We start from the raw sequence: 25,253 nt of genomic DNA, 5'->3' as shown, positions 1-25,253 counted from the left end.
TAGATGTTTTAGGTAGTTGGGAGCAAGAATATTTTACCAACCTTAGAGGGAATGGCGCGGGCTGTTATAGTATGGTAGGTGTGGGCACCCATGGGCGACTAGGTTCACATCAAACACCATCCTTGGCAAGAGAGTCTGCAGTCCAGTTGGTTCGTTTATTTAATCCATGCTGACCTTTTGCTCTTGATCATTGCTGCGAAATAACAAGGAAACAGAAGTTTTCAAAGTAATTTAATGACAAAATACATAAAAGTTTGAATGCTAACTAATCAAATAACACAACCATTGTCTTCCACAGGTTTAAATTCAAGTCAATAACCAGTAATCAAACGGAGGTCAGTCAAGGCAAGAATTAAGCACCATAAGCAATAGAAAATAATGTACACTCACTAAAAGTCCGCAAATTGGTTCCAAATAGCATTCAAAGTTGAAGCTAGCAAGTTAAAGGATATAAATTAATATATTCTACGGTGCCAACACTCTTCACTATATATATTTATATATATATATATGTAGTCATATGCATCTAGCAACCACCAGTTAAATTAACACCATATTTGTTATAAGCAATGGCGAGGCCTATTTTTCTGGTGCTGTTGATCCTGGCTATGATATTGTCTCCTACAATACCATGTGATGCAGCTATAGTAACTCGTCGAGGTAAACCCATCACCAACCCAGATCATTTTTCCTATTAATCTTAGTGTGTATGTGTGTTGTGCGCGAGTGTTGATATCATGTGCCCGATTAATCTTAGTTTGTGTGTGCTTAGGGCAAATGCAATGGTGAAATGGTATTGGGCCAACAAAGATGTTGTCTTTTGCTGATGTGGATGTATTGATATTTAATGTTTTGGTGTAGTTTTGTTGTGGATAATATGGAGGAATGGAATGTTGTTGGGTTGGGTGGAAAGAGAAAGTGTGTGGGAAGAAAAAGTGTATAGAAATTTATGTTTTGCTGATGTGGCTGTATTAGAATACGTGTTTGACTTGACTTTTTGTGTAATAGAGGTGGGACCGGGCCAACAAAAATGTTGGCCCAGTAAATTGCTTCTTATTGCATTTGCCCTTATCTTGCAGCTCTCACAAAAAACCCTATTAGATATTGTCCAGCTTGTGTATGTTGCGGACCTCCGCCACAAGGTGGTGGTTGTTGCCCATGTGGATGCACTGCTGAAACTGAGACTACAAACGGGTCTCCATAAGACTTGCTCTTGCAGAATGATATGTAGTAATAAGAGTTCTACACGGCTCAGATATAATATCACTAATAAGGGTATATTGCTATTTGATACTTGAATAAATATACTACAAAGTGTTTGTAATATCACATACAAAGTTACAAACTAGTTTTCCATGAAGAGATCCATGTGTTATATTCTTTGGTCTGAAGTATAAAACATATCCAGGGTTTTGGCACCAACAGAGAGGTCAGTATATCAATTCTCCTCTCCCCCCGACACTTCTAATGAAATCCTAACTTCTAAATCAACGTTCTTATTCCTTCATGGCCGGGAATTCAACATTCTTTTTCTATAAATTTAACATAGAAAACATTCAACAGAGCTACATATCAAATAACTAACATAAAATAAAAAAAAACAAAGAAAGATGAAACTCTAGCTGGGAACAATTGACTGCAGAAAATGAACAACAAGCAGTTTTAATTGACACATTTAGTACAGCACAAAAGTGAACCAGTGAGTCGGTTCATCATTTTCTTCGAGACCACGAAAAAAAACAGAGCTGACAAATATAGTACTGGAAGTATCATTCGCTTATTTTCCTTTCCATTTGTTGCCCTTGTAGATGCACTGCTTCTGCAGAAACTGACACCAAAAATGGGTCTCCATGACCATGTCTCTAGCAGATTCATATGAGTAATAAGAGTGTCCTCTATGAATGTAAATAAATGGTGCAGAGAGAGACATTATCATTAATAAGATATCATGGTATAAAATGTGTTGTTCTTGTGAATATGCCATTAGACCAAACGTCATAGAACATATTAGGCAGACTTTATTTATTGAAAAAAGAAGCTTAAAACCTAAATGAACATCTCAGACAAGTATCAAAAAGAAGCTTACCAAAGAAAAGCATGTATATCAATGTTCTAAGTCCTCTCAGTCATCCTGCACCATTTTCATAGTCTTCTCCATCCACTACTCTGATTTTGATAGACTTACAATATAGAGAAACCATCAAGATAAGGAAAAGGAAAAAAAAAAGGTACAATTTTAAACTTTAAGAATACAGAACGAATATAGTTGGGTTCACAAAACATTAATTTCAAAACAGAGAAGTTAATTTTTTTTCTTCATTTTAGATGTTTAGATGCTGGTCAGTGGAAGCCATTTACAGATCAGATAGCAACAAGTATGCTTTGGCAGTCAAGTTAAAAAGCCAAAAAGTATTACGTATGGAGAAGGAAAGACGAAACAATTCTTAGTGCACACTGCTCATGTAATATTTGTGGATTTGAGAAGAGCAGATGCACCGAGTTGAGCGATGAATAATCTTTTTGACTATACTAACATTATAGTGTGGAATCTATTTAGTAATATTTTCTAAGTGCATTGAGGAGATGGGGTATTCACAATTTAGTCTAGGATGAACCATCTTTATTTCATATCCAAAGTGCAATGCCTTCGCAATCATTGAAAGAATTTTCACTAAAAAATGTGTAATAAATACCATAGACTTCTCGTATTGCAAATTTCAGTGAATTGTTTTTTTGGATAAATCATCAATCATTGTTTCAGAAATGAAAAAAAATGAGAACAGGAAAGCAGGAAAAATTCACGAGAAAGAAAGAAAATAAATGGCTAGACATCAAAGCCGAGCTAGTTACCAAGTTGGCTTGACATCTAACACAATCCTTGGCAAGAGAGTCTGCGGTCAAGTTGGTTCTTTCATTCAATTCAAAGGACATTGTTTGCTGATCTTATCCTCTTGATCATTGCTGCAAAACAACAAGGAAACAGAGGTTTTGAAGTTGTCAAAGTAATTTCATAATAAAATACATAAAGGTTTGAATGCTAACTGATCCAATAACACAAGACCATTGACTTTTACAGCTTTAAATTCAAATCTATAACCATTAATCAAACAGAGATCAGTCAAAGCAAGAATTAAACACCAAAAGCAGTAGAAAATAATGACAAATTACTAAAAGTCTGCATATTGGTGCTAAATAGAAATACATAAAAAGATGTTGAAATATATTAACCAATTCAAAGTTGAAGCCAGTAAGTTAAAGGGCATAAATTAATATATTCTACGGTTCCAATACTCTTCAAAATCTATATATGTGTGTGTGTGTGTGTGTGTGTGTGTAGTCATATGCATCGAGCAACCACCAGTTACATTAACACCATATTTGTTATAAGCAATGGCGAGGCCTATTTTTCTGGTACCGTTGATCCTGGCTATGCTATTGTCTCCTACAATTCCATGTGATGCAGCTATAGTAACCCATCAAGGTAAACCCAACAACAACCTAAATCATTTTCCCTATTAATCTTAGTGTGTTGTGCGCGAGTGTTGATATGATGTGCCCGATTAATCTTAGTTTGTGTGTGCTTATCTTGCAGCTCTCACAAAAGACCCTATTAGATTTTGTCCAGCTTGTGCATGTTGCGGACCTCGGCCACAGGGGGGTGGTTGTTGCCCATGTAGATGCACTGCTGAAACTGCGACTACAAACGGGTCTCCGTAAGACTTGCTCTTGCAGAATGATAATAGTAATAAGAGTACTACATGGCTCAGATATAATATCATTAATAAGAGTATATAGATATTGGATACTTGTTTGGTAACCAATAAATATGCTACTAATTGTGTAATATCACATATAAACTAGTTTGTTATGAAGAGATCCATGTGTTATATTCTTTGGTCTGAAGCATAAAACATATCCAGGGTTTTGGCCCCAACAGAGATGGTCACACCCCTCTGCCCTTGATCACAAGGTAATGATATCAATTCTCCTCTCCCCTAACACTTCTAATGAAATCCCTACATCTAGATCAATGTTCTTATTCCTTCATGGCAAAGCATTCAGCATTCTATAAATTGAACCTAGAAAACATTCAACAGAGCTAGATATCAAACAGATGACATAAAAAAACAGTTCACCAAAAAGCAATATACAAGGAAAAAGGAAGACGAAAGTCTAGCTGGGAACAATAGACTGCATAAAATGTATAACAAATACAGCAAAAACATGAACCGGTGAATCGGTTAATAATTTTCATCAAGACCAGAAAAAAGAAAGAAAGAGCAAGCAAACATAGTAGTGAAAGCATCATCCACTTAACGAATTGTCTTCATGGCTGTATTAGTGGCTTAGTGCACAAACTGTTAGTGTGCAATAGTTTTCTGAAATTTATTGAATTCATGTCGAAGTTCAAAGATGAGATTGGTATTTACAATTTTTAGTCTAGAATGAACATTCTTTACAAGTTCATCCAAAGTGCAAGGCCTTGAAAATTAGACAAACCAATGAAAGCATTTTCACTAAAAAAAGGTATACTAGCTCACCTTGCAACGTTTAAACTGAAATACAATTGGTTCTTTCATTCACTTTTAAGGACAACATTTGCTGATCTTATACACGTCCTTGCCGCAAAATAAGAACCAAAAAAAGGTCTTCGAGTCTTCAAAGTAATTTCATTAGAAAATAGATACAGGCTTAACTGGGAACTAATCAAATAACCCAAGACCATTTGACTTTCAGAGCTTTAAATTCCAATCAATAGCTATTAATTGAACATCAATTCAATTCTAGTCAAGGCAAGGCAAGAAATAATCATTGAAAACGATAGGAAATAATGTTAACTTACTACAAGTGTGCATATTGGTACCAAGTGCCAAAACAATAAGCTATGGAAATATATTAATGAATTCAAATTTGAAGCAACCAAGTTAAAGGCTATAAATTAAGAATAACAAGTTTGAGAGTCATAGTTTCAATTCGAAATTATACGCACCAACCTCAGTTAAGCTCTTAGAGCATAGCATGCTTTTAGAGAGCGGGGGCCAAGGATCTGTGTAACTAGTTAGATTGAATCATAACCAAACCGTAGATCAAATTTTCAGCAAAATGCATTCAATTCCCCTCTCCCCCAACACTCTAATGAAATCCACTAAATCAGCGTAAATATTACAAGCGTACAACTATTGGATTCCGTCTAGTTGAGTTTCTGGAAACAAAATAGTGTCAAATGCTCAAGTACCATGACAAGCATACGGCTATAACATGAATAGAATGTCAATATAGGGGCTAGATTGAATCATAATCATACCTTAGAGGCTTAGACTTGGCCCACAGTATATGGTTTGCTGATCTTATCCCCTTGTAGCTGTGAACCATGAAGGAAACAATGGTTTTCAAGTTTTCAAAGTAATTTTACTAGGAAATCGATAAAGGCTTGAATGTAGACTAATCAAAATAACACGAGAAAGATTACTTTCACAGCTTTAAATTCAAGTCAATAACCATTAATTAATTAAACAGAATCCACTCAAGGCAAGAATTAAGAAATGAAAATAATAGGAAATAACATGAAGTTACCGAAACAGTGCCTATTGGTACAAAGTGCCAACATATTTTAAGCTATGAAAAATTGGAAATATATTAGTGAATTCAAAGTCAAAGCTTGCAAATGAAAGGCTATAAAATAAGAATTAATACTTTTGAAGGAAAAACTCCTATTCAAACTGTACTACACCAACTTAAGCCCATAACAAAAATAAGGAGGGTGATACTGTTAAAAAAGAAAAGAAAAGAGGGTGATACTATCCCAAGGATATCTATATAGCAATCCTATATTTCTAACTACCAAAATCATATTTGTTAAAAGCAATGGCATGAAGCTGTTCAAGGCCATTCCTGTGATGCTTCTTATTTTAGCTTTTTTCTTATTTTAGCTGTGATATTGTCTGCAAGATTACTGGCATGCAATGCAGCTACATTAACTCGTCGAGGTAAACCATCAACAAACCAGATTCGTTTGGAAATAATGAGATGTTAGTTATTTGGGATTTTGATCTGGTTTAGCATGTGTATGGTATCTTGTAGATCTCAGATACAAAAAATCCATTTGTCCAGCTTGTGTATGCTGCAGACCACCACATGAGATTCTGCTTGTTGCCCTTGTTTCTGCACTACTCCAGGAGCTGAGTCCAAAAATGGGTCTCCATGAGACTACTGCTAAGCATATTGATCTTGAGTAACAAACATTCTACCTAATCTAGGCTATCACGAGAGGGGAGGGTGAATTTGCTAGACGTACCAAAATAGGTATTCAAGCATTATACATCATTTTGTGAACAAAATAATCACTCAGAAGTACACTAGAATCATCAGAGACAGGAATACCAAATAAACAGACCATCATTTTGTGAACCTAACAACATATCTAAGCAAAGAAACAAAAGCCCAAAAAACAAAGAAGAAGAAAGAAGAAGAAGAAGGGCATATGCTGCCACACTGAACACAAATGGCGTTTTAAATGTTTTATCGAACTCCATTTGTTACTCCATGAAAGAAGAAGAAGTGGAACCTTAAATGCAACACACAAATAATGAATCCTGAAAACTATGAATGAAATGTCAATCTCAAAAATTACAGTTTCATAAATTCGAAAACCTAAACTATGGGAGCAAGGGTAACAAAGGTTTACACCAGAAAGCAAGATAAATTACAGTATCCCAAACAGGCCAATGCATCCGCAGCCAAATCCAATCATACACGCATCAGGGTTCTACCCACTTGCAACAACACTTAACAACTCAAAACCTAAATTCTCATGATGTACCTGAAAACAAGCCGTATGCATTTTTCTTGATGTCGCATCTATTATTCTCAACATGGAACACAGAACAAACGACTTGGTAGAAACACAAGGATTTTTGCCATCTGGGTTTGGTTGGAAAATTGACCCAAACCTTTCCAACCGGCTTCATAGGCCATAGCGCACAAATAGCAATGGGTTTTTTTGAAAAATAACCCTCGTTTATAAATATTTTTCAAATCTAACCCATCTTTTTAAAACACTTAAATATAACACTTTTGACAAAGGAAATGACAAAATTACCCATTGTACAGTTCAAAATTATGAAAGTCAACAGTTACAGTCTCGAATTGCGTAAAACCCGTCCTTTCTTCTTCTTCTTTGTTTATTCACACACAGCAAGATAAAAAATTCTCTCACATCTGTATCTTCTTCCTTCAACTTCTTCGTTCTTCCGAGAATAATATTTGTTGGAATTTCTTCTGGTTTTTTACGAATGAACAACAACAACAACAAACGCGACTCTAAGGTTAGTTTCATTTCATGGATTTACGGTGTTTGAATATTTGTTCATATGTATGAGATTTTTGGAAGATGTTAGTGAAACAGTACAGTCATGCGTGTAACATATATTTATAGGGTGTTGGGTTTCGTTGGTAAAGACGTGCATGTACGTTGTTATCAGTTTTGCAGTACACGTAGAAAGTTGTTGTACTGTTCATGAAAGTTTGTACCTTTTTCGTTGATAACTGCTTTTATTTAGGTTGATAACTCTATTACTTTTTGGTTGATAACTGTATTAATTTTTGGTTGATAACTGTATTACTTTTAGGTTGATAACTTTATTACTTTTAGGTTGATAACTTTATTACTTTTTCGTTGGGAACTGTATTACTCTTTAGTTGAGAACTGTATTACTTTTTCGTTGATAAATACATATATATTTAGTTGATAACTGTTTTGGTTTTGTGTTTATGTTTGATAAACTTATTTTACACCTTTCATATACATGCAGATTTGACATAAAATGGCGTACAAGATTCCCATCAACGAGAGATTTGGTGCCAAGGTTCTTTCTTTTTCAAAGTTACATGAAACAATAAGCGATATCAGGAGTAAGCTGAGCGAAGATCAGCTGAATTTGTTTAGGGGAACCTGTTTTGGTACTTTCTTACAACTGAAAAACATTAAATGGGCTCCACAGATTGTACACCAACTCCTCATTCGGCAAGTACAATCAAAAGAGGATGAAAAGAAAGGGAAGTTGGTGTTTTTGATTGGTGGAAGACAATCTAGTTTTTCAATAAGAGAATTTAACCTCATAACTGGATTGAGGCGTCACTCCCTACCAGACATCTCATTATATTTGAAAGAGATGGAGAAGTCTGGTGAACCTAGGGTGGGCTTGCAGAATAAGTATTTCAATGGAAGCTATCATATTTCATGCCAAGAGTTACGAAGGACTTTTATGCAGTGCCAAGATCCAGAAGATGTATATAAGTTGGCACTTGTATATTTTGTTGAGTATGTACTCTTAGGTAGAGATGTGAAGCTGTTGATTGATGTTGATTTCTTGAAGCTGGTTGATTATGTTGATGAGTTCAACAAGTACCCATGGGGGACTTTGTCCTACAAGAAGACAATACAGTCCCTAACTAATTGTCTTGTTGGAAGGTCCGACAAATTTAAGGCCAAGCAGAATGATTTTGAATGGTACAATCTACTGGGCTTTCCTTGGGCTTTCCAACTATGGGTATACGAGGTTATTCCAAGTATTGCAGCAAGTTTTGCAGACTGTGTTGATCTAAATTTGTTGCCTAGAATGTTGAAATGGTCATCAACTAAGGCACCAAAGTCGAAGACTGTCAACGATATATTGGAGGCGGATGAGGTAATTATATTTTTCTGGTTTATAATGAAAATGTTTAGTTTGATGATTTACAATTTAGATGTTTTATTTGTTATTGAGAATTTTACGTTGGTATTGTATATATTTTACGTTGGTATTGTATATATTTACGTTGGCATTGTATATATTTACGTTGGTATGGTATATATTTACGTTGGTATTGTATAATTTTACGTTGGTATTGTATATATTTACGTTGGTATTTTATTTTTTTACGTTGATATTGTATATATTTACGTTGGTATTGTATAATTTTACGTTGGTATTATATATATTTACGTTGATAATATATTTAGATGTTTTATATTATATTATTGTTTCATCTTCAGGTTACAGTCTTTGAAATGGTCAACACACACTCAGAAAGTGAGCAAGACTATACATTTAATTGTGAAGGGAATGTAGGTGTCTTGTTAAAGAAGGCAAAGAAAGCCAAGCAACCCATTAAGAACCCTGGAGCTGACTCTGATGTCAGCTCAGTTAAAAAGTCAGATGCTACATTTGAGATGGGATTGCTTGTGAGTTCGTTGATCAGGGGATTGGTCAAGGATACTCTTGCTGCATTAGAAAATAAACTGGATGGGAAGATAAATGATATCTCGGTGAGACTCAGTTCTATTGAGCACGAGATTGTGAGCCTAAAATCTGCTCAGAAGTTGAGCAAAAAAGAAGAAGAAGAAAAGAAAATTGCACATGATAAAGTTGAGGAAGAGGAAGAAAACGTGGGGTTTAAGAGGAAGATTGTGAAGATGAGGGCGATAAAAAAGGGGAAGCATGTAAAGAAAAATACTCTGAGAAGAAGCTCACGTTTAATGCCGAAGGCAGCCAAAGAAATATCAGAGTTACAAGAGTTGGAGAAGAAGAAAAAAGTGGGTTTGGAAGAGCTGATTTCCAGGAGAAAGAAGGCTTCAATGAAGAAGAAGCCTTCTTTAAATGATGATAAAGATGAAGTTGAAGCTGAGCAGGTGGAAATTGGGCACCTGGAGAAGGGTAATATAACATCCATCGAGGGGGACGAGAACTTGGCAACTGAATCCAAAGAAGTTTTTGATAAAGTTATTAGCGATATTATTGAAAAGGTGGATCAGTTGTCAACTGAAACAACCGATGATGATGATGATGCAGATAGATTTTATGTTGCCCCCCATGTCGATGAGATTGTTGATGATGATGATCGTCATCTTGATAATCCTTCTGTAGCAATTGAGAAGGGTCACAGTGTTGATATCAAGGTTGATGATAAAGTTGATAATTACCAGTTTGAAGTTGATAACAGTGAACTTAAGGTTGATAACCTTACGTTTATGGTTGACAACACGGTTGCAATGACTTCAGATAAGGTTGATACCAATGAATTTATGGTTGGTATCTCTGAAGTTAAGGTTGATCAACCTGATGAACTGGTTGATGCCTCAGTCGAAGAAATGGTTGATGGGAGTAGTTCAATTGCTAATGAGGAGGATGATACTGATGCTAATAAATTACGTTTGTTGGCAAAGCTTGCAACAGAAGGTCAACAGTATCAGAGCAAAAGATTGAAGAAGAGGGGTCCGTACCAAGTGTCACCATATACTGACCCTTCCAAGAAGAAGAGAAAGATCCTCCCAGAGTTCAATCCTATTTCAGAGTTTCCTAACGAATGGGAAGTTGAAATGGATGAATTCTTTAAGAATCCCATCAATCATGATAAGACAATTGATCTAAAAATAATTGATGCAAAAAAGGATTGGTTTGATACAATCATCGACCAAAGCAAGTGGCTACTAGACACGGTACGCACTTATAACTCTTAATTTGTATATTACGTTTTCTGTTAATGATATAGAAATTTATAAATTAGTTATTATGTTAATGAAAGTTTTTAAATTATTTTTATAACTGAATTACTTTTACGTTGACTACTGCTTCTATTTAGGTTGATATATGCATATAGATTTGGTTGATATATGCATATAGATTTGGTTGATAACTGTATTTGTTTTGGTGTTTATGGTTGATAAACTTACTTTATTTCTTATAATGATATAAATATGTTCTGCAGCATCTTGACGTTGCATTCGAGTTCATTCGTAAAAGAATGTCTGATAATACTGATATTTTCAGACAAAAATGTGCTATTATGAATACACCTTTTCATGTAAGTATTTTAATTCTCGTTGATTTTATCTATGTTTAGGTTGACATTTATATTACACTTTTCGTTTATAATATACACTTTTTCGTTGATAACATAAATATTTTTTCGTTGATATTTCAACATAATTTTTTTTCCTGACATATCTCAACATCCGTTACAAATTGCACGAAGAGAACAATGAGCCTTCACATTGGGACCGTGATGATCTTCTACTGCATTTTGTTGACGGATCTAAGGAAAATATGGTCTCTTGGTCCAATTTGGATAGGGTTTATTTCCCAATTAATATAACTGCTGATCATTGGGCTGCTGGTGTGATAGACCTTCAAGAAAAGAGGATCATTTGTTATGATTCACTTATCAAGCACACCAGACAGGAGACATTTAGTAATGAAATGAAATCCATTGCAACATTGATCCCCAAGATGCTGAAGCGGGCCAACGTCATCGACGATGAATCTCCATGGACCATAGAGCGTCAACCTGAAGTTCCTCAACAACAAAATGGGTAAGGTTTGATATTCCTTTAATAAATATTCTTCTAATAAATAATTGACCTAATTTCGCTTGCTTTTTCGTTCAGTTCGGACTGCGGCATGTTCTGTATAAAATTCATAGAGATTCTCTCAGCCGATAAGGACGTGACCATTTTGAAACCTGAGGACATGGGATTTATTAGGAAAAAATTTGCAGTCGAGACATGGAAAATGGGCACGATGAGAACGTAATTTTTATTTGATTAACATATTATGTTTATTTAATATAAACAACTGTAATTATTTCATTTATATATATGATATTCTATATTTACCAACGAAGACAGTTTGAGTAATCAACGTTACAAGTAATAGTTATCAACGAAAAACTATGCACCATAACATAACTACCAACGGAAACAGTAAGACTTATCAACGTTACGAATAATAGTTATCAACGAAAAACTATGCACCATAACATAACTACCAACGGAAACAGTAAGACTTATCAACGTTACAAGTAATAGTTATCAACGAAAAACTATGCACCATAACATAACTACCAACGGAAACAGTAAGACTTATCAACGTTACAAGTAATAGTTATCAACGAAACATGAGATAGCCTAACAAATAAATACCAACGACCAAGTTCAATCATAACTCTCATTGTGCTGACGTGCTAGGGTGTAAACAAATGGGCTCGCTACAAGTTTGACGGTTGTGACCATCTTGTTTGCAACGACTGCATTTTCTTTTTTGTATTTGCTCACCGGATGATGGAATTCGACGTTTCTTTGGTCGTCCACTTTTTCTCCTGGTTTCTGGAGGCAAGACAACCCTCAATTCCTCAGTTAGAACATTAGCGTCTGTGTTCAAGACAGGGTTGATTGGTTCTGCGTATGCCAGCAGCAGCATATCAGTACGATAATATTGCGAACACAATGAAATTATTGGTAATTTTCTAACTCTACATGCTGCAAAGGCGTGGACGCAAGGTATATGGTCAATATCAAAAACTCTGTAGGAGCAAGTCTTGCTGGCCAAATCCACTTGTCCTCCATCATCACCATCTTTAACAAGAAAAGTATTTATACTAATAGGCTCCACAGTCATGACCCTAGCCCTGAAAAGTTTCAAAATTTTAATTATCAACGATAAAATTGTAATAGTCAACGAGAAAATAAAAGTTATCAACGAAACTTTAGTCAACGAAAAACACAAAATTCTCAACGAAATATATAAATCATCAACCAAAATCATCAAAGTTATCAACGATACATTTTATCAACTACAACAACAAAATTCTAAACGAAATATTTAAATCATCAATGAAAATTCTCGAAGTTTTATCAACCAAAATAACTAAATTCTAAACGAAATAAACAAATCATCAACGAAATTTCTCAAGGTTATCAACGAGAATTAAATTACTTTAAATACCTATTCCTTCTTTCTTCTGCAACTTTATCGTAATAGTCAGTCAGTTCACCTTTCATTTCAAGAGCTATTGATCGTCTCTCATGAAACCATCGTTGTAATAAAGATTGTAGATGATCCATGAACTTCGCAATAGGTAAGGTTCGAGCATCCCTCAATATTCCATTTAAGCATTCAGCTATATTTGTTGTCATGATGTTATATCGTTGTCCAGGAAAATACGCCCTAGACCATTTCTCAAAACCAGCTTCACTTAAATACTTGAAAACATTACCTGCATCGAATCTGAGTATTTGATTCATGATATGGTGAAACTCCACCTTATTGTATGACTTTGCTGCCTTGTAGAATAGAGGGATGACGGAATCACTAAACTTTTTGGACTTCAAATTCTGACCAAGGTGATACATACAAACACCATGTATGGCCTCTGGAAAAACTCTCCGGATAGTTTTTTCAATACTTGCATTCCTGTCCGATATAAAAACAAGTGAATCCATGCTTCCAATAGCTCCATTCAATTTTTCAAAGAACCATGTCCACGCATCATCATTTTCTGAATCCCCTACTCCAAAAGCCAAAGGATAAACCTGGTTGTTTCCATCCAAACATGTGGCAACAAATAATGTTCCAAGATACTTACCTTTCAAATGAGTTCCATCAACACAAATTACAGGTCTTATACAAGTACGAAAACCTCTTAATGATGGTCCAATGGCCATGAAACAGTATTTGAATCGATTGATAGAATCCAACTCAATATGTGTAACCGTTCCTGGATTGTTTGATTCCAATTGTGCAAAAAAAGAGGGAAGTTCAGCAAAAGATTGTTCTGGCGTACCATGTAATGAATGTAGGGCACTTTCTCTAGCCCTCCAAGCTTTCCCATAAGTGATTGAAACTCCATGCACTCTCTGAAAATCCTTGACAATGTCATTTGGTCTATAAATGCAATTAACCCCCTCATATTTAGACTTAATGCATTCCCCCACAACCCAACCTGTTGCTTGACGAGCTTCATGAAATTCAAAACAAGAAGAAGACAAATGTTCGTCACGATATACCTTTATGACGAAAAAACAAGTGTCATCAACTCTCGTTGCTCGAAGCCACCACTTGCATTCACTTACTTTGCATCGAACAACAAAAAGAGTTTTTGTCGATTTTGCCACTTTGAATTCGAAGTGCAAATGAAGCACATGCATGCATAACTTTTTAAACAAGCTCTTCTTGTCTGGAAATATTTCTCCGACTTTCAAAACAGCATATGAATCATCATGTACAACAGGTGAGATCATATTACCACAGCTTTGTGACGCACCAATTGAATTAGAACCGGCAAATCCAGCATTACCTTCAGAAGAAAAATTTTCCTGGGCAGTTGTATGATCATTGGCGTTAACTTCTGATATATTTATTTGAGGTTCGTTACGATCATCAATGTTCCGGTTGAATCCAACTATGTCAGGTTCTTCAAACAATTCTGTATCTGCAATATCATATCGATCATTATTTAACTCAAAATTTACCTCAGTATCATCATCATATACCTCTCTATCAGTGTTTGAAATGCATAGAGATGTCTCAGGTATGTTCTTGTCGCTGTTGCATCGTACAAAAAAATGAACATCCCTGTCACCTTTAATCTCAACAGGTTCAGTTGGACCATGGACATTGAAAATATACTTCAATTGGATGTTATGTGTCCGACGATCGATATTCGTCAATTCGTACACCATATCCAATAATTGGTTGTAGGAAATGTCATTTGGAATGATCATGCCCTTACTCTTCCCACCCTTATATGCATAACTGAGACCAACCTTTTCCCAAGACCCACAATAACGAACCAATATGCTAACCTCTTCCATTTCTGAATCACAAAATAAGTGAGTATTCAACCAAAAAACTCAACGAAAAGTAACAGGGTTATCAACGAAACAGGCACAAATTATACACGTTTAGCAACGAAAATTTAAACAGTTATCAACGAAATAACTGCAATTGGTATGATATAAGAAAAGTAAAACAGTTATCAACTAAAAAAGCTGTCGATATCAACGACAATACAGTCATTTAGCAACGAGATTACACACGTTTAGCAACCAAAATATACACCTTTAGCAACGAAAATACACAAGTTTAGCAACGAAAAATATTTACTGGAGTTTTTATTACACTAACAGAATGGTGAAGTGTAAGTGTAAACTTTCTGCCATTTACGATTGGTCGAACATCTTCTGCGCTATACATCTAGCCATGGTTAAAGTTGTTGGGTGAGAAACCCACTTCATTGAAATCGTTATATTATCAACCATATAAATGTTTTATCAACGAAAAATTGTCTGAGTTAAACGAAAACTAACGAAGTAACCAACGAAAAGTTTGTCTCACATCAACGAAAAATCATTTATCAACGAAATATTTGTACTGGTATATTAACTCATAAAATGCACTACACTAACCTTAGTTTGGTGCTATCTTCCTTCTCGACTTAAATGACAAGATGTTTTAGCACAAGATGTTGTATGGTAAAATGCAGACTGGCTGAAGTAGGAGACGAAGGGTTGGACAAGTAGCGACCACGGTAAGCACTTATATGTTCTAGGGGAACGAATTCGGAGATTGCGTTGCCGACTTTAGGCTCGTTTGCGTCTTCGACGACGTCGCTATGGCAGCTTACCGAGCTTATACGTCCCGATACTTCAACCTTGAAGATTTGACTCAACCTTGAAGATTTGAGCTTTTGGCTTATCGATTTCACTATATCTGTGACAAATTTCGAATGAAAGAGGTATACATGGGCGGTTTTACTGGGTTTGAAGGAGAGAGAGAGTGGTTTCGCAGAGGGAGAGGAGTGTTTTTGGGAGGGAAAATCATTTTTAGGGTTTAAGAGAGAGAGGTGGTGCATCAAAAGACGTGAAAGGATATGAATATCATTTCCTTTGTCAAAAGAGTTATATTTAAGTGTTTTAAAAAGATGGGTTAGATTTAAAAAATGTTTATAAACGAGGGTTATTTTTCAAAAAAACCCAATAGCAATATGAGGGCCTAGATAATACCGGGTCGGGTGACAACAACACTAACAGGGTCGGATTCTTTTGACAAAAAGCCAAAAAAACCCAGCCTCGCCGCGTTAAATTAACGTCTCTGCCCCCAACGAATCCTATTCCTAATTACAAAGAAAGTCGGTTCCTTTGAACTTGGTAATTAGGATTCCTTCCTTAGAAATCCTATAAACCTACCTAATACGTATATATAATCACTCACTCTCTTCAGTTCCAGTTACTACTATTACTGTCTTGAAGAACAAGATTGCTTTCTGTTTGGCAGTCTCTCTCACTCTGTTTCATCAAAAGAACAGCGCTAACTGAGATGGAAATCGAGTTTCTGGGTCTGATTGACGTCACAAGGAAGGCTGCCGTTGCTGCTTCTGCACTCAACAGGGTCTCCCCGTGTGGTCCAGAGGTTTTCCGTTGCCTCGACGCCCTGAAACGGCTCGAAGACTTCCTGGCGACGCCCAATCTTGTTGAAACAACTCTGCTTCCGAAGATGCTCTTCCCTCTCACGAAGCATCCCATCCTCAAAATTCGCAATGCTGCCGTTGCCCTGATTCAGAAATCAAAGAACAGGCGCTGCTCTGATTATCAGGATTCCAAACAGAGCAAGAAAATCGTTAGAGGAAACGATGATACCAGAGAGACCAAGACCGTTGTCCGAGGAAGCCTCGTTATCCGTCTCAAGCTTCCACGAAAACCGACAGAGCCGAAGTCCGATGCTGCAACGATCTCTCCGACTAAAAAAAAAGGTTTCCCTTACCAGCCCCTGCAATATCGATATCTCAGGAGACAAAGTGAGAGAAGTTGTTCTGGATTCTCTCTCTAAAGCTGTTGCTGAGGCCGGTGGAGAGAGTGAAATCGACCCAACTGTTTTGGCAACAAAGATCGAGTCCATGATGTTTAAGGCGATGGGTTCATTCAATGGCCCAAACAAACTCATGTACAGATCCATATTGTTCAATTTAAAGGATCCCAAAAATCCTGACTTGAGGAGGAAGGTACTTCGTGGAAAGGTCACACCAGAGGAAGTTGTAAGCATGACTGCGGAGGAGATGGTAAGCCATCAAAGGAGGAGAGAAAACAAGCAGATCAGGAAGAATGCTCTTTCAAAGAAACACATTGAAGTTGAAGATCCAGAACCACAAGAGATGGACTTCTGAAAGCAGATTATTACAAGTTCTGTTGTTGTGCTCTGCTTTGAAGTTTTATGATCAAACTGGACTAATTGACTAGTTATGTATTACTATTAGAATATAAATTGTTTATGTGAATTAATGAAATATTCAGAAATTTTTGCATATAAATATGTGTTTGATTGTTTGTATCAATGCATAATATTTCCTCTTATTTCAATTGAACAGGAGCTTTCTACTGGACTGTTTTGTTTATTTTTTTAATAAATCAAATCAACTGCAACAGCAAACTTGATTCATTACAGGTATTTTACTTAGAAACTGAAGAGAAACTAGGGATGGTAACGGGTCAGGGACTCTTCCATTTAGGAAATACCAAAGCCGTTTCCATTTAATATACTCTATATCAAAACCGTTCCAAAATCATTTAAAAAACCATTTAAATTTCTAAACCCGGAACCGTTCCATAACCGTTTATCATCGGATACCCGTTTACCATTTAACTTTTAATATTTTTATTTTTTCTTTAATGATTATATTAATATAAATGAATATTGAGTATGATTTATATTAATTATGATTTTATAATTCAAATTAGTCTAATTTATAGTTTTATTAGTATGCTTCTATAAATATATATGTTTTAATATGCTATATCATGTTATAATTTAATATCCTAGTAGTATACCTTTATAGATGATTTATAAAATTATTACTATAATGGATATTTTTATTAAACAGTTCGGGTACCTTAAACCCAGCATCAAAAACCAAACCCGACCCTAAACTATGACGGGTTTGAAAACCAAAACCGTTTTCAAAACCTATAGGATCGGTTTTCGAGTTTAAACGGATCGGATACCCTGCGAATAGTGCTCAGATCGGTTTTTTTTGCCATCTCTAAAAGACACTATGCAGAATTTTCCAGCCAAGAAAACAAAAAAATTGACTAATAAAAAGTCCATCATAGCCCAACAGGCACTGTAATCTGTTTTACACCACCAGGGGCTGCTTCTTGCCCATGTTTCCGCACTGATCATGCAGCAACTAGAGTTAAAAAATGGGTCCCCATGATACTGTTTCATAGCAGCATATTGGGATTAACTAGTCTGTAAATTGTGAAGAAAATGAAAATCTCTGCATCATCGAGCATCAACTGGTTCAATATCTTCCAAGAAAAATAAATGTAGGCAACCTGATAATGCAATAGAAAAAAAGTACACATTTCACAACTTCTGAGAACCCAAAAATCGAACCACAACACCCAGAAAAGAGCCTCGAGTTCTTATTAGCCAATAGGTTCTTGCAGACACAAACATCACAAGCAAAAGCATATTCATACCCAGACAAAAAAAAAGAGCATATTCATTCATAGTTACTGTTGCATTAAGAGAAGACATTCAATTCCCAAATCAGTGGCTAGTTCTATGCACTTGAAGCTAAAGTGAACCATAACCAAGACATTCAATTTCAAAAAATATAAGAATCACTCATCCATATCAGCATCTAAAAATAAAAACAAACAACACAACGTGTACATAGATATACAGAGAGATGAATAGAGAGTTACACAGTTGCCCACCTTTAGTCCGAAAAGGAAGAAAAATATTCAAAGCTATGTACCACAAAAGGATGTAATAAAAACAGATGATACATCTACAGATCAGAGAGGAGAGAAACAACTCAAGATCACTAATTTAAGACACTTAAATAAACACATACACCCCCATAGACTTTATTTGATCAAATTTAACTGAGCAGCATCAAAAAAAGAAACAGAGATAAGAGAATAAAAGTGTATTATTCGTGGTTATTTACAAATTAACTAAAACAATACTAAAATAACTGTTTTTCTGATACATTATTTTAAACTGCCAAAAGCACTCATTAATTAGCAACAATCATGCTTTCTTCAGCAAAATTAGTTTCTAGACGATTCTTGGTATACTGTGCAGTGCATTTTAATTAACCTGTAGATCCTTAACTTGAAGTTCCGTGCTATTACAAAGTGACATGATTATTAAGCTGTCACTATGTGTCAAACTATCAACCAAAACTATATGATAATGATTTTTTGTGTACCGTTCCTGTTCGACTATGAGAGGTCTTCAAAGCTTCAGCAAACTTTAACAAATCAGATTTCTCAGTGCAATCTGACCTCCGGTCAAGTTGATTTTCCTCTATAGAATCACAAGAACCTCTACCCCACCTTACACTGCTGGATCCACAAGACCCAACATCACTGTTTCTTTGAATACTCATATGCTTAATATTATCTGCATTCATGACAGTCAACCTGTGAAAATCCATGGATTTTCTCGATGAACTCTGAGATGGAGTTCTTGATTTGGTAAATTGCATTTCTGCCGCAGCATCGGTTCCTGCTGAAGTAACAGAACTGGAAAGACGAGAAACATTGTCTTCATGGTATACAACTTTGTCAGCAGACAAAGTACGGCGATGATGGTGATGTTCGTCTTTACCCAGCAAAAGTCTTCGAAGCTTACTAATGTACTTATGCTTGATTGAAGATGTAGTTTTGATATCGGAAGAATGATCAACAGAAGAATCATCATGCTCTCCAGAGTCTGTTAGATAGGAAGCTTGGGATGATGACCACTGGTCGGAATCAAAATCCAGTAAGTCAATTCCCTTTTCCCTTGCCCCTTCAGTTTTTGCATATTCAAGTATTAGTTGCTTGGCCTTCTCCTCAGACTTGGGGCTCAATGTTTTGCTTAGGTCTCTTGCTGCGGTTTTTCCAGAAGGGGGTTGATAATTCCGCAACTCATATCGCAAGCAAGCATTAATCCACTTGAGATAGACTAGTTCTTCAACATCTGAGCATCGATCTGCTTGTAGTTGCTCAATTTCCCTGGTGCGCTCTTCATTTTCTTGTCCAAAATGAATGATAGCTTTCCTCAACTCTTCTGTCTGAACAAATGGATCCAGAAATATAAATTCTATAGTAATGAATTACACATAAAGGAAAATTTCAACCAAGATTGAACTAATCACCTCTGGATCTTCCAAAACAGAGTTTGCAAGGATTTGCGTGGACTCTAACCGATGTGCCAAATCAGAATTTTCCTGCTGCAGTTTTAAATTTGATTTCCTCAACTGTTCTGCATCAGTTTCCAAACCCTTTAGCCTTTGCAACTTCAATTGTATATCCTGATCACTAGCAGCAGCCTTAAGATCTTGGTCCGGCAACCTATCAACCCTCTTCTTAAGGGCCAATATCTGTTCCTTATTCTGTTCAGCTTCAGACCTTAGTTTCTTTTTAAGCATCTTAATTTTCACTCTTGCAGCATCAAGTTCAGACACAACTTTCGCATGATCAGCCACTTGTGCCTGTAGTCTTCGATTATCTGCCTGTAAGGACTCAACCTTTAACGTGAAAAGCTTGGACTCCATATTGCTTATGTGCACTCGGTTTTTGAGCTCCATCATGGCTGTTTCTTGCTCTCTAAGACCATAATACTCAAGCAACTGCACCTCCAGACTCCTCTCCCTTTCTTGAAGCATTCTAACCATGCTCTGTAGTTGTCTGATCTCCTGCTCATAATCATCCTTTTCTGCGGTTCTAAATGCTCTGGGAGTTTGTACATATGACCTAGGTGTGTCTACATCTTTTCTTGGTGAAAATGAAGCTGTTGTGGCAGAAAAGTCGTATTCCTTGACAAGATCATCAAACTCAGGCAAGAGGAACCCGTCTTTATCTACACTGTGTCCACTATTTGGAGAAATACCAACTGTAGAACTTTCAACAGCAATCCTCGGCATGTATGTCTCTTCCTGCAAGACAGAACACAAGAAATGTTAGCTTCACCAAGTTAAATGCAGGCAAAGCATGCTCGGACACTGGTTTAACTCTCAGAGCTCAACGAGGCTGGGACAATATTTGCTTTATCCTTCCCAAATTCAGATAACCATAACTTACAGGAAGACAAAGGTTTGAATTAGCATGGAAATTTTCTAATGTCTACCATTTACCACAAGATTCCTACAGACAATCTCACATTAGGAAGATTGAAAATAGTTATGTTTCCGTTAACATTGGATGGTCAAGGAAAACAAGAAGATAATCACTCGGAGATGGAAACGCTGGAGGAACTTATTTAACATTCAGTTACCTTTCCTCGTTTCCTCACCTTCATACGCCAATAACTAAACAAAGCAATGTCACAACACCAATACCAGATCAAAATGAAAATAAGAATTTATAATTGATTCAAAATGTGCTAATATAGCCATTCTTCATCTATTTACGGATATCAGTTGATAGATTGAAATATGCTTTATACCCATCCCAAATATATTTACACTTTACACTTTAACAATTAGATAAATAAATTACTTTGAAGGATAAACATCAATTTGTGATTTTGATTAAGATTTGGAATCCACCATAACTCACATGTATTTCAGCTGAAACTGGAACATCACTGAAGGAGTTGGGCATTTTATTCAAGTTATGATGATCATCTCTACAGTGAGCTCTTCCGACCGAATTGACTTCCCTGCGAGGATCTACAAACATATGAAACGATTAAAGATATGAACTGAAAAAAACAAATCCCTAAAAAACTAAAACCTTAAAGACTAATTGAGGCAAAAATGGCAGACCTGATGTGCGCGGCGAGGGAGGAGGCAAGGAGGGTTTGACTTTCTTGGTTATAAAGCGACTATAGAGAAATCCAGCAAAAGAAAGAGCAAAAGCTATTCCAAATTTCACTAAAAGAGGGTTTATGTCTTTTTTCTCTCTTGTTGCCATAACTACGAAGCCAGACACAGAGACAGATCATAGGTCTTCTTCAACATCACCCTCCATCTAGGCTATCAAAAATCACAAACATGAACAAGAACACAATCAATTAAACAACACAAGAACTCCAAATCAAAACAATAAACATATTGAGGATTGAAGCTAGCTCTGGAAGGATGATCATAAAAATAAATTTTTTAAAAGAAAAACAAGTCCTCCTGATCCATAACAAACAAAACGAATGAAAAAAAAAAGGAACAGAAAAAGAAAGAAAAAGGAGAAAAATTCACACAGCACATCATAATTAAATAACACAGACCCAAAAATCAGCAAAACAAGCATATCAAAACACAGATGCTTATGCCTCAAAATAAGAAACCCATCCGCCCTTCTAATTGATCCCAAAACAAATAATAAACACCGAAAAGGAGCACAACCCATTTCAATTTAGGCCTTCCGCAACATAGGAGAGAAACTACATACCCATAAAGAGAATTGCAGAAAAAAAAAATACCCATCAAAGTTAAGGCAAAAGGAGCAACATGAACAAAAAAAATCATAACCCACAACTATTTTGTGTTGAATTTAAGAGAAAAACAGAGAACTTACTTTTAGAGAGAGAAGATTCCCAAACGCATGGAATAAACGCGGAGCCAGAAGAAAAAGTAACGTCTTACGTGTGGTCTTTCAAATCTCTTATTGATTTATGGTTTTGTCTCTCTCTCTCGCTAGAACATGACAATTAGTTGCATTAAAGATCCAATCTTTAATAAGAAAATAAAAACCCAGGTTGTTGGGTGTTGTCTTAACTCTAATAGTCTCATGCCATCTTGAATATCATTTTCAAAAAGTTGGTCCTGACTAGCAGTTGATAAACAACAAGGAAAACAAAATATATTAAAAAACAAAACGATAAAACAATGAAAATCCAAACATAAACACTACATATCCATAATTTATGCATCCATAAACTGCCTATAATTAGGTGACATAAGGAAAATGTGGGGATCATAATAACTAGGTGGCATGAAAAAAAAGCGTGAAGACCATTTAGAATTAGCATGTCACATAGATTATGGATAATTATGGATACATATCATTTTGGAAATCCAAATAAGATTTACAAGTTTTTAAAATTTAATTTTAGGGGAACATGATTGGCCTCCCTAATTATCCGGCCTTTTCAATCTGGTTTCCCTCCATTATTCTAGTTGGATTTATATGAAGGGGTTTGTCAATTTATAATATTTTTTTATATATTATTTTATCTTGTCTTGTCTGGAAATATTTTGTCTTGGCTATTGTAGTAAAAGTGGTCCAATACTTTATTGTTTATAATTAGATAATATGTAAAATTTACTTTCCTTTTTTAAAGGTGGAAAAACTTTAATAAAATGATTCTAATTGCAACCATGAAGTTATCAGTTCAAGACTTCAAGTGATTATAATTCAACATTAAAAGTTATTGTATTTTTATGTTTTAATAAATATGGGGTGCGTTTGATTGACAATTTTGATAAGAGCAATTTTATCTGCACACTATAAAAATATTATATTTATATCACTTTTTATTTATTTTTAGTTTACATAAATATCCTTATATACAATGACATATTAACCTTTAAACTAAAAATTTAAAATAAATAACTTTTACATATTTAATCAGATACTACTGAGTTTACACGGCCGCCTCCTCCTCTCGATCCATTCCATCAATCCAATAAACTCAATTAACTAAACTAATTCCATCAATCCAATAAACTCAATTAACTAAACTAATTTAAATAAATAGAAAAATAAATTGGAAACAATTTATAATATTAACAAGAATCAATAGTGTAGTATGGTGCATCAATCTACAGGGAGGTCCCACCACATTTGTAGTGTAGTGATGTATATTGTTTTCTTTTTATGTGAAAGTGAGCAATACAGCATAAACTAGGTCCGTACCCATGCTACACGGGTCATGTATGAATATTGATTAATAAAATTTCAAGTTACGATTCATGAAACATTTAGGAGACAATATATAGAGTTATAGTAACATACTATAATCTTAATCATGTAATGGAAATTATTCATTATCATGGTTTACTATCAACTCATAGTTAAGTTAGACAAAGCAAATGACATAATGGTACTCGCCATTACCAATTTGATTGTCCTTTACATTCATCGCTTGGAACCTATGAATACCTATTCGGTGACAACACCATTAGGTTGTTCTTTGTCATTAAATCATATTACTCTTCGATACTGGTACATGTATCTAAAAATGCTTTGATTGTGTACTCTTTTCCACTGCAAATCAAGGTACACAGAAATTGATTAACTTCATATGGTTTTTTAAAATTTCTTCTACTGTCAAAAAGAGTTAGCAAATAGATTGATACCATCATTGTTAATTCAATGACTTTATTTGTATCGAGTAACAGTAAACAATAACTTTATTGTATTAAAAACATTGGTTATTAAACAACTGCTTAGTATCGTATAAATAGTTGGCATGGGCGCTGCCAGTCACCGCGATAGACTGCGAGTTATACACGGTCCCCTTTTTTTTCCTCATCATTTTCTTGTGATGTAGGTCCACATTCAAGTGCATTGTTCCCTTGGAAATCTCTCACAATGCTATATCTTGTCTTTTCCCCCCTCCTTCTATAACCACACAACAATCATCATGCAATGGAATATCATGCTCGAATATCTTGCTCACTTCGGTAGTAGGCTGCAAGTGTGCTATTCTATTTAATTTCCTATATATGAACACATGCATAAGACCAAATGCATGCTTATAGAGTAATTATACCACAAGTCCTCCTTGTTATCGGGTATGTGGGTTGGGGGAGTCACTTTTGCTCTTTGCAAAGCGCAAAAATCGAATTACCTCATGCTCTCATTCCTTATTCATTGATCTTCCTTTTATTCCCAAGTTCCTGACATTTGAACATTCACACCAATGTTAGTTTTTTAGTTTGTAAAGTAAATTCATACCATCATATATATAAGGTTCTAGTGCACTTACATTGGCATCCAGGAGGACGATTACGACACTTAAAAGTTTGTTGTTGTTGCGCACATTCATCGAGTTCCATTTTCACATAATCCAAACATTGACCACCCAGTTTAGAGTACTTGGCCGAAGTTTTTCTAAGGAAGACCCATGTTCTGGTTTTGCAAGTTCATACTGTGATTAGGAAACTACTATTTATAGGTGTGCAACTAGGTGTGTAATAATGGGAAGTTCATGTATATAGATGATTAAGTGTAACTTGTAGAGTAAGTTTTTTCAAGTTAATTAAGAGATTTAACGTATATGGCCGCATTCGCTTTAATGTAAGCACCTGTTGAGAAGTTTACAACTCTGCTGTTGAAAGATAATGTCCTCTTGACTGCAAACATTTAATTATTTGAGACAAGTGATAGGAGGAGAAAACATACACAATATTAATGGCTGCAAGCATTTAATTCTTTGAGACAAACGATAGGAGGAGAAAACATGGTTTATGTATCATATACAATATTATTAGGCCAAAGT

The 25,253-nt window shown here is 35.5% G+C and overlaps 2 protein-coding genes and 3 long non-coding RNA genes across 7 annotated transcripts; 3 read left to right on the top strand and 2 right to left on the bottom strand.

Moving 5' to 3' along the window:
* The first annotated feature begins 492 nt into the window (after positions 1-492).
* LOC120007105 lies at positions 493-1,329 on the top strand. Its single transcript, XR_005470139.1, has 2 exons — positions 493-660; positions 1,080-1,329. It is a non-coding gene; the product is annotated as an uncharacterized LOC120007105 (long non-coding RNA).
* Positions 1,271-6,975, bottom strand: LOC120007106. Its single transcript, XR_005470140.1, has 5 exons — positions 6,821-6,975; positions 5,306-5,362; positions 2,851-2,961; positions 2,087-2,180; positions 1,271-1,828 (listed from the first exon to the last, which is right to left on the bottom strand). It is a non-coding gene; the product is annotated as an uncharacterized LOC120007106 (long non-coding RNA).
* On the top strand, positions 3,320-3,895 carry LOC120007104. The gene is made up of 2 exons (XR_005470138.1): positions 3,320-3,481; positions 3,593-3,895. It is a non-coding gene; the product is annotated as an uncharacterized LOC120007104 (long non-coding RNA).
* Positions 6,976-10,994: 4,019 nt separating the features above from the next.
* Positions 10,995-11,570, top strand: LOC120007346 (putative ubiquitin-like-specific protease 1B). Its single transcript, XM_038857542.1, has 2 exons — positions 10,995-11,350; positions 11,426-11,570. The coding sequence occupies exons 1-2, from the start codon at positions 11,085-11,087 to the stop codon at positions 11,568-11,570; spliced, it is 411 nt and encodes a 136-aa protein (XP_038713470.1). The 5' UTR covers positions 10,995-11,084.
* Positions 11,571-18,716: 7,146 nt separating this feature from the next.
* Positions 18,717-22,516, bottom strand: LOC120007763 (protein CHUP1, chloroplastic). Of its 3 annotated transcripts, none has more exons than XM_038858188.1 (5): positions 22,325-22,516; positions 21,577-21,786; positions 21,368-21,480; positions 19,966-20,745; positions 18,717-19,881 (listed from the first exon to the last, which is right to left on the bottom strand). In XM_038858188.1, exons 2-5 carry the CDS (start codon positions 21,722-21,724, stop codon positions 18,997-18,999), a joined length of 1,926 nt encoding a protein of 641 aa, XP_038714116.1. In that variant the 5' UTR covers positions 21,725-21,786; positions 22,325-22,516; the 3' UTR covers positions 18,717-18,996. The 3 variants fall into 3 exon arrangements, with proteins under 3 accessions (XP_038714116.1, XP_038714118.1, XP_038714117.1); XM_038858190.1 differs by having other exon boundaries at positions 21,577-21,781; XM_038858189.1 differs by lacking the exon at positions 22,325-22,516 and adding an exon at positions 22,199-22,294.
* Between the last annotated feature and the right edge of the window lie 2,737 nt (positions 22,517-25,253).

The sequence above is a fragment of the Tripterygium wilfordii genome, chromosome 10 (genome assembly GCF_013401445.1).
Source record: "Tripterygium wilfordii isolate XIE 37 chromosome 10, ASM1340144v1, whole genome shotgun sequence".
In the NCBI taxonomy this organism is placed as follows: domain Eukaryota; kingdom Viridiplantae; phylum Streptophyta; class Magnoliopsida; order Celastrales; family Celastraceae; genus Tripterygium; species Tripterygium wilfordii.
The sequence above is the reverse complement of the archived record's forward strand: the minus strand, read 5'-3'. Positions and strand labels throughout refer to the sequence as shown.

What these genes read in the sequence shown, in the direction of transcription:
- LOC120007346 (XM_038857542.1), top strand. Translation starts at nt 11,085, where the DNA reads ATGGTCTCTTGGTCCAATTTGGATAGGGTTTATTTCCCAATTAATATA. An exon ending in GTTCCTCAACAACAAAATGG is followed by an intron (nt 11,351 to 11,425) that starts GTAAGGTTTGAT and finishes TTTTTCGTTCAG; the next exon opens with TTCGGACTGCGGCATGTTCT.
- LOC120007763 (XM_038858188.1), bottom strand. Translation starts at nt 21,724, where the DNA reads ATGGCAACAAGAGAGAAAAAAGACATAAACCCTCTTTTAGTGAAATTT. An exon ending in TCCCTCGCCGCGCACATCAG is followed by an intron (nt 21,481 to 21,576) that starts GTCTGCCATTTT and finishes ATATGTTTGTAG; the next exon opens with ATCCTCGCAGGGAAGTCAAT. An exon ending in CTGTTTTGGAAGATCCAGAG is followed by an intron (nt 19,882 to 19,965) that starts GTGATTAGTTCA and finishes CCATTTGTTCAG; the next exon opens with ACAGAAGAGTTGAGGAAAGC.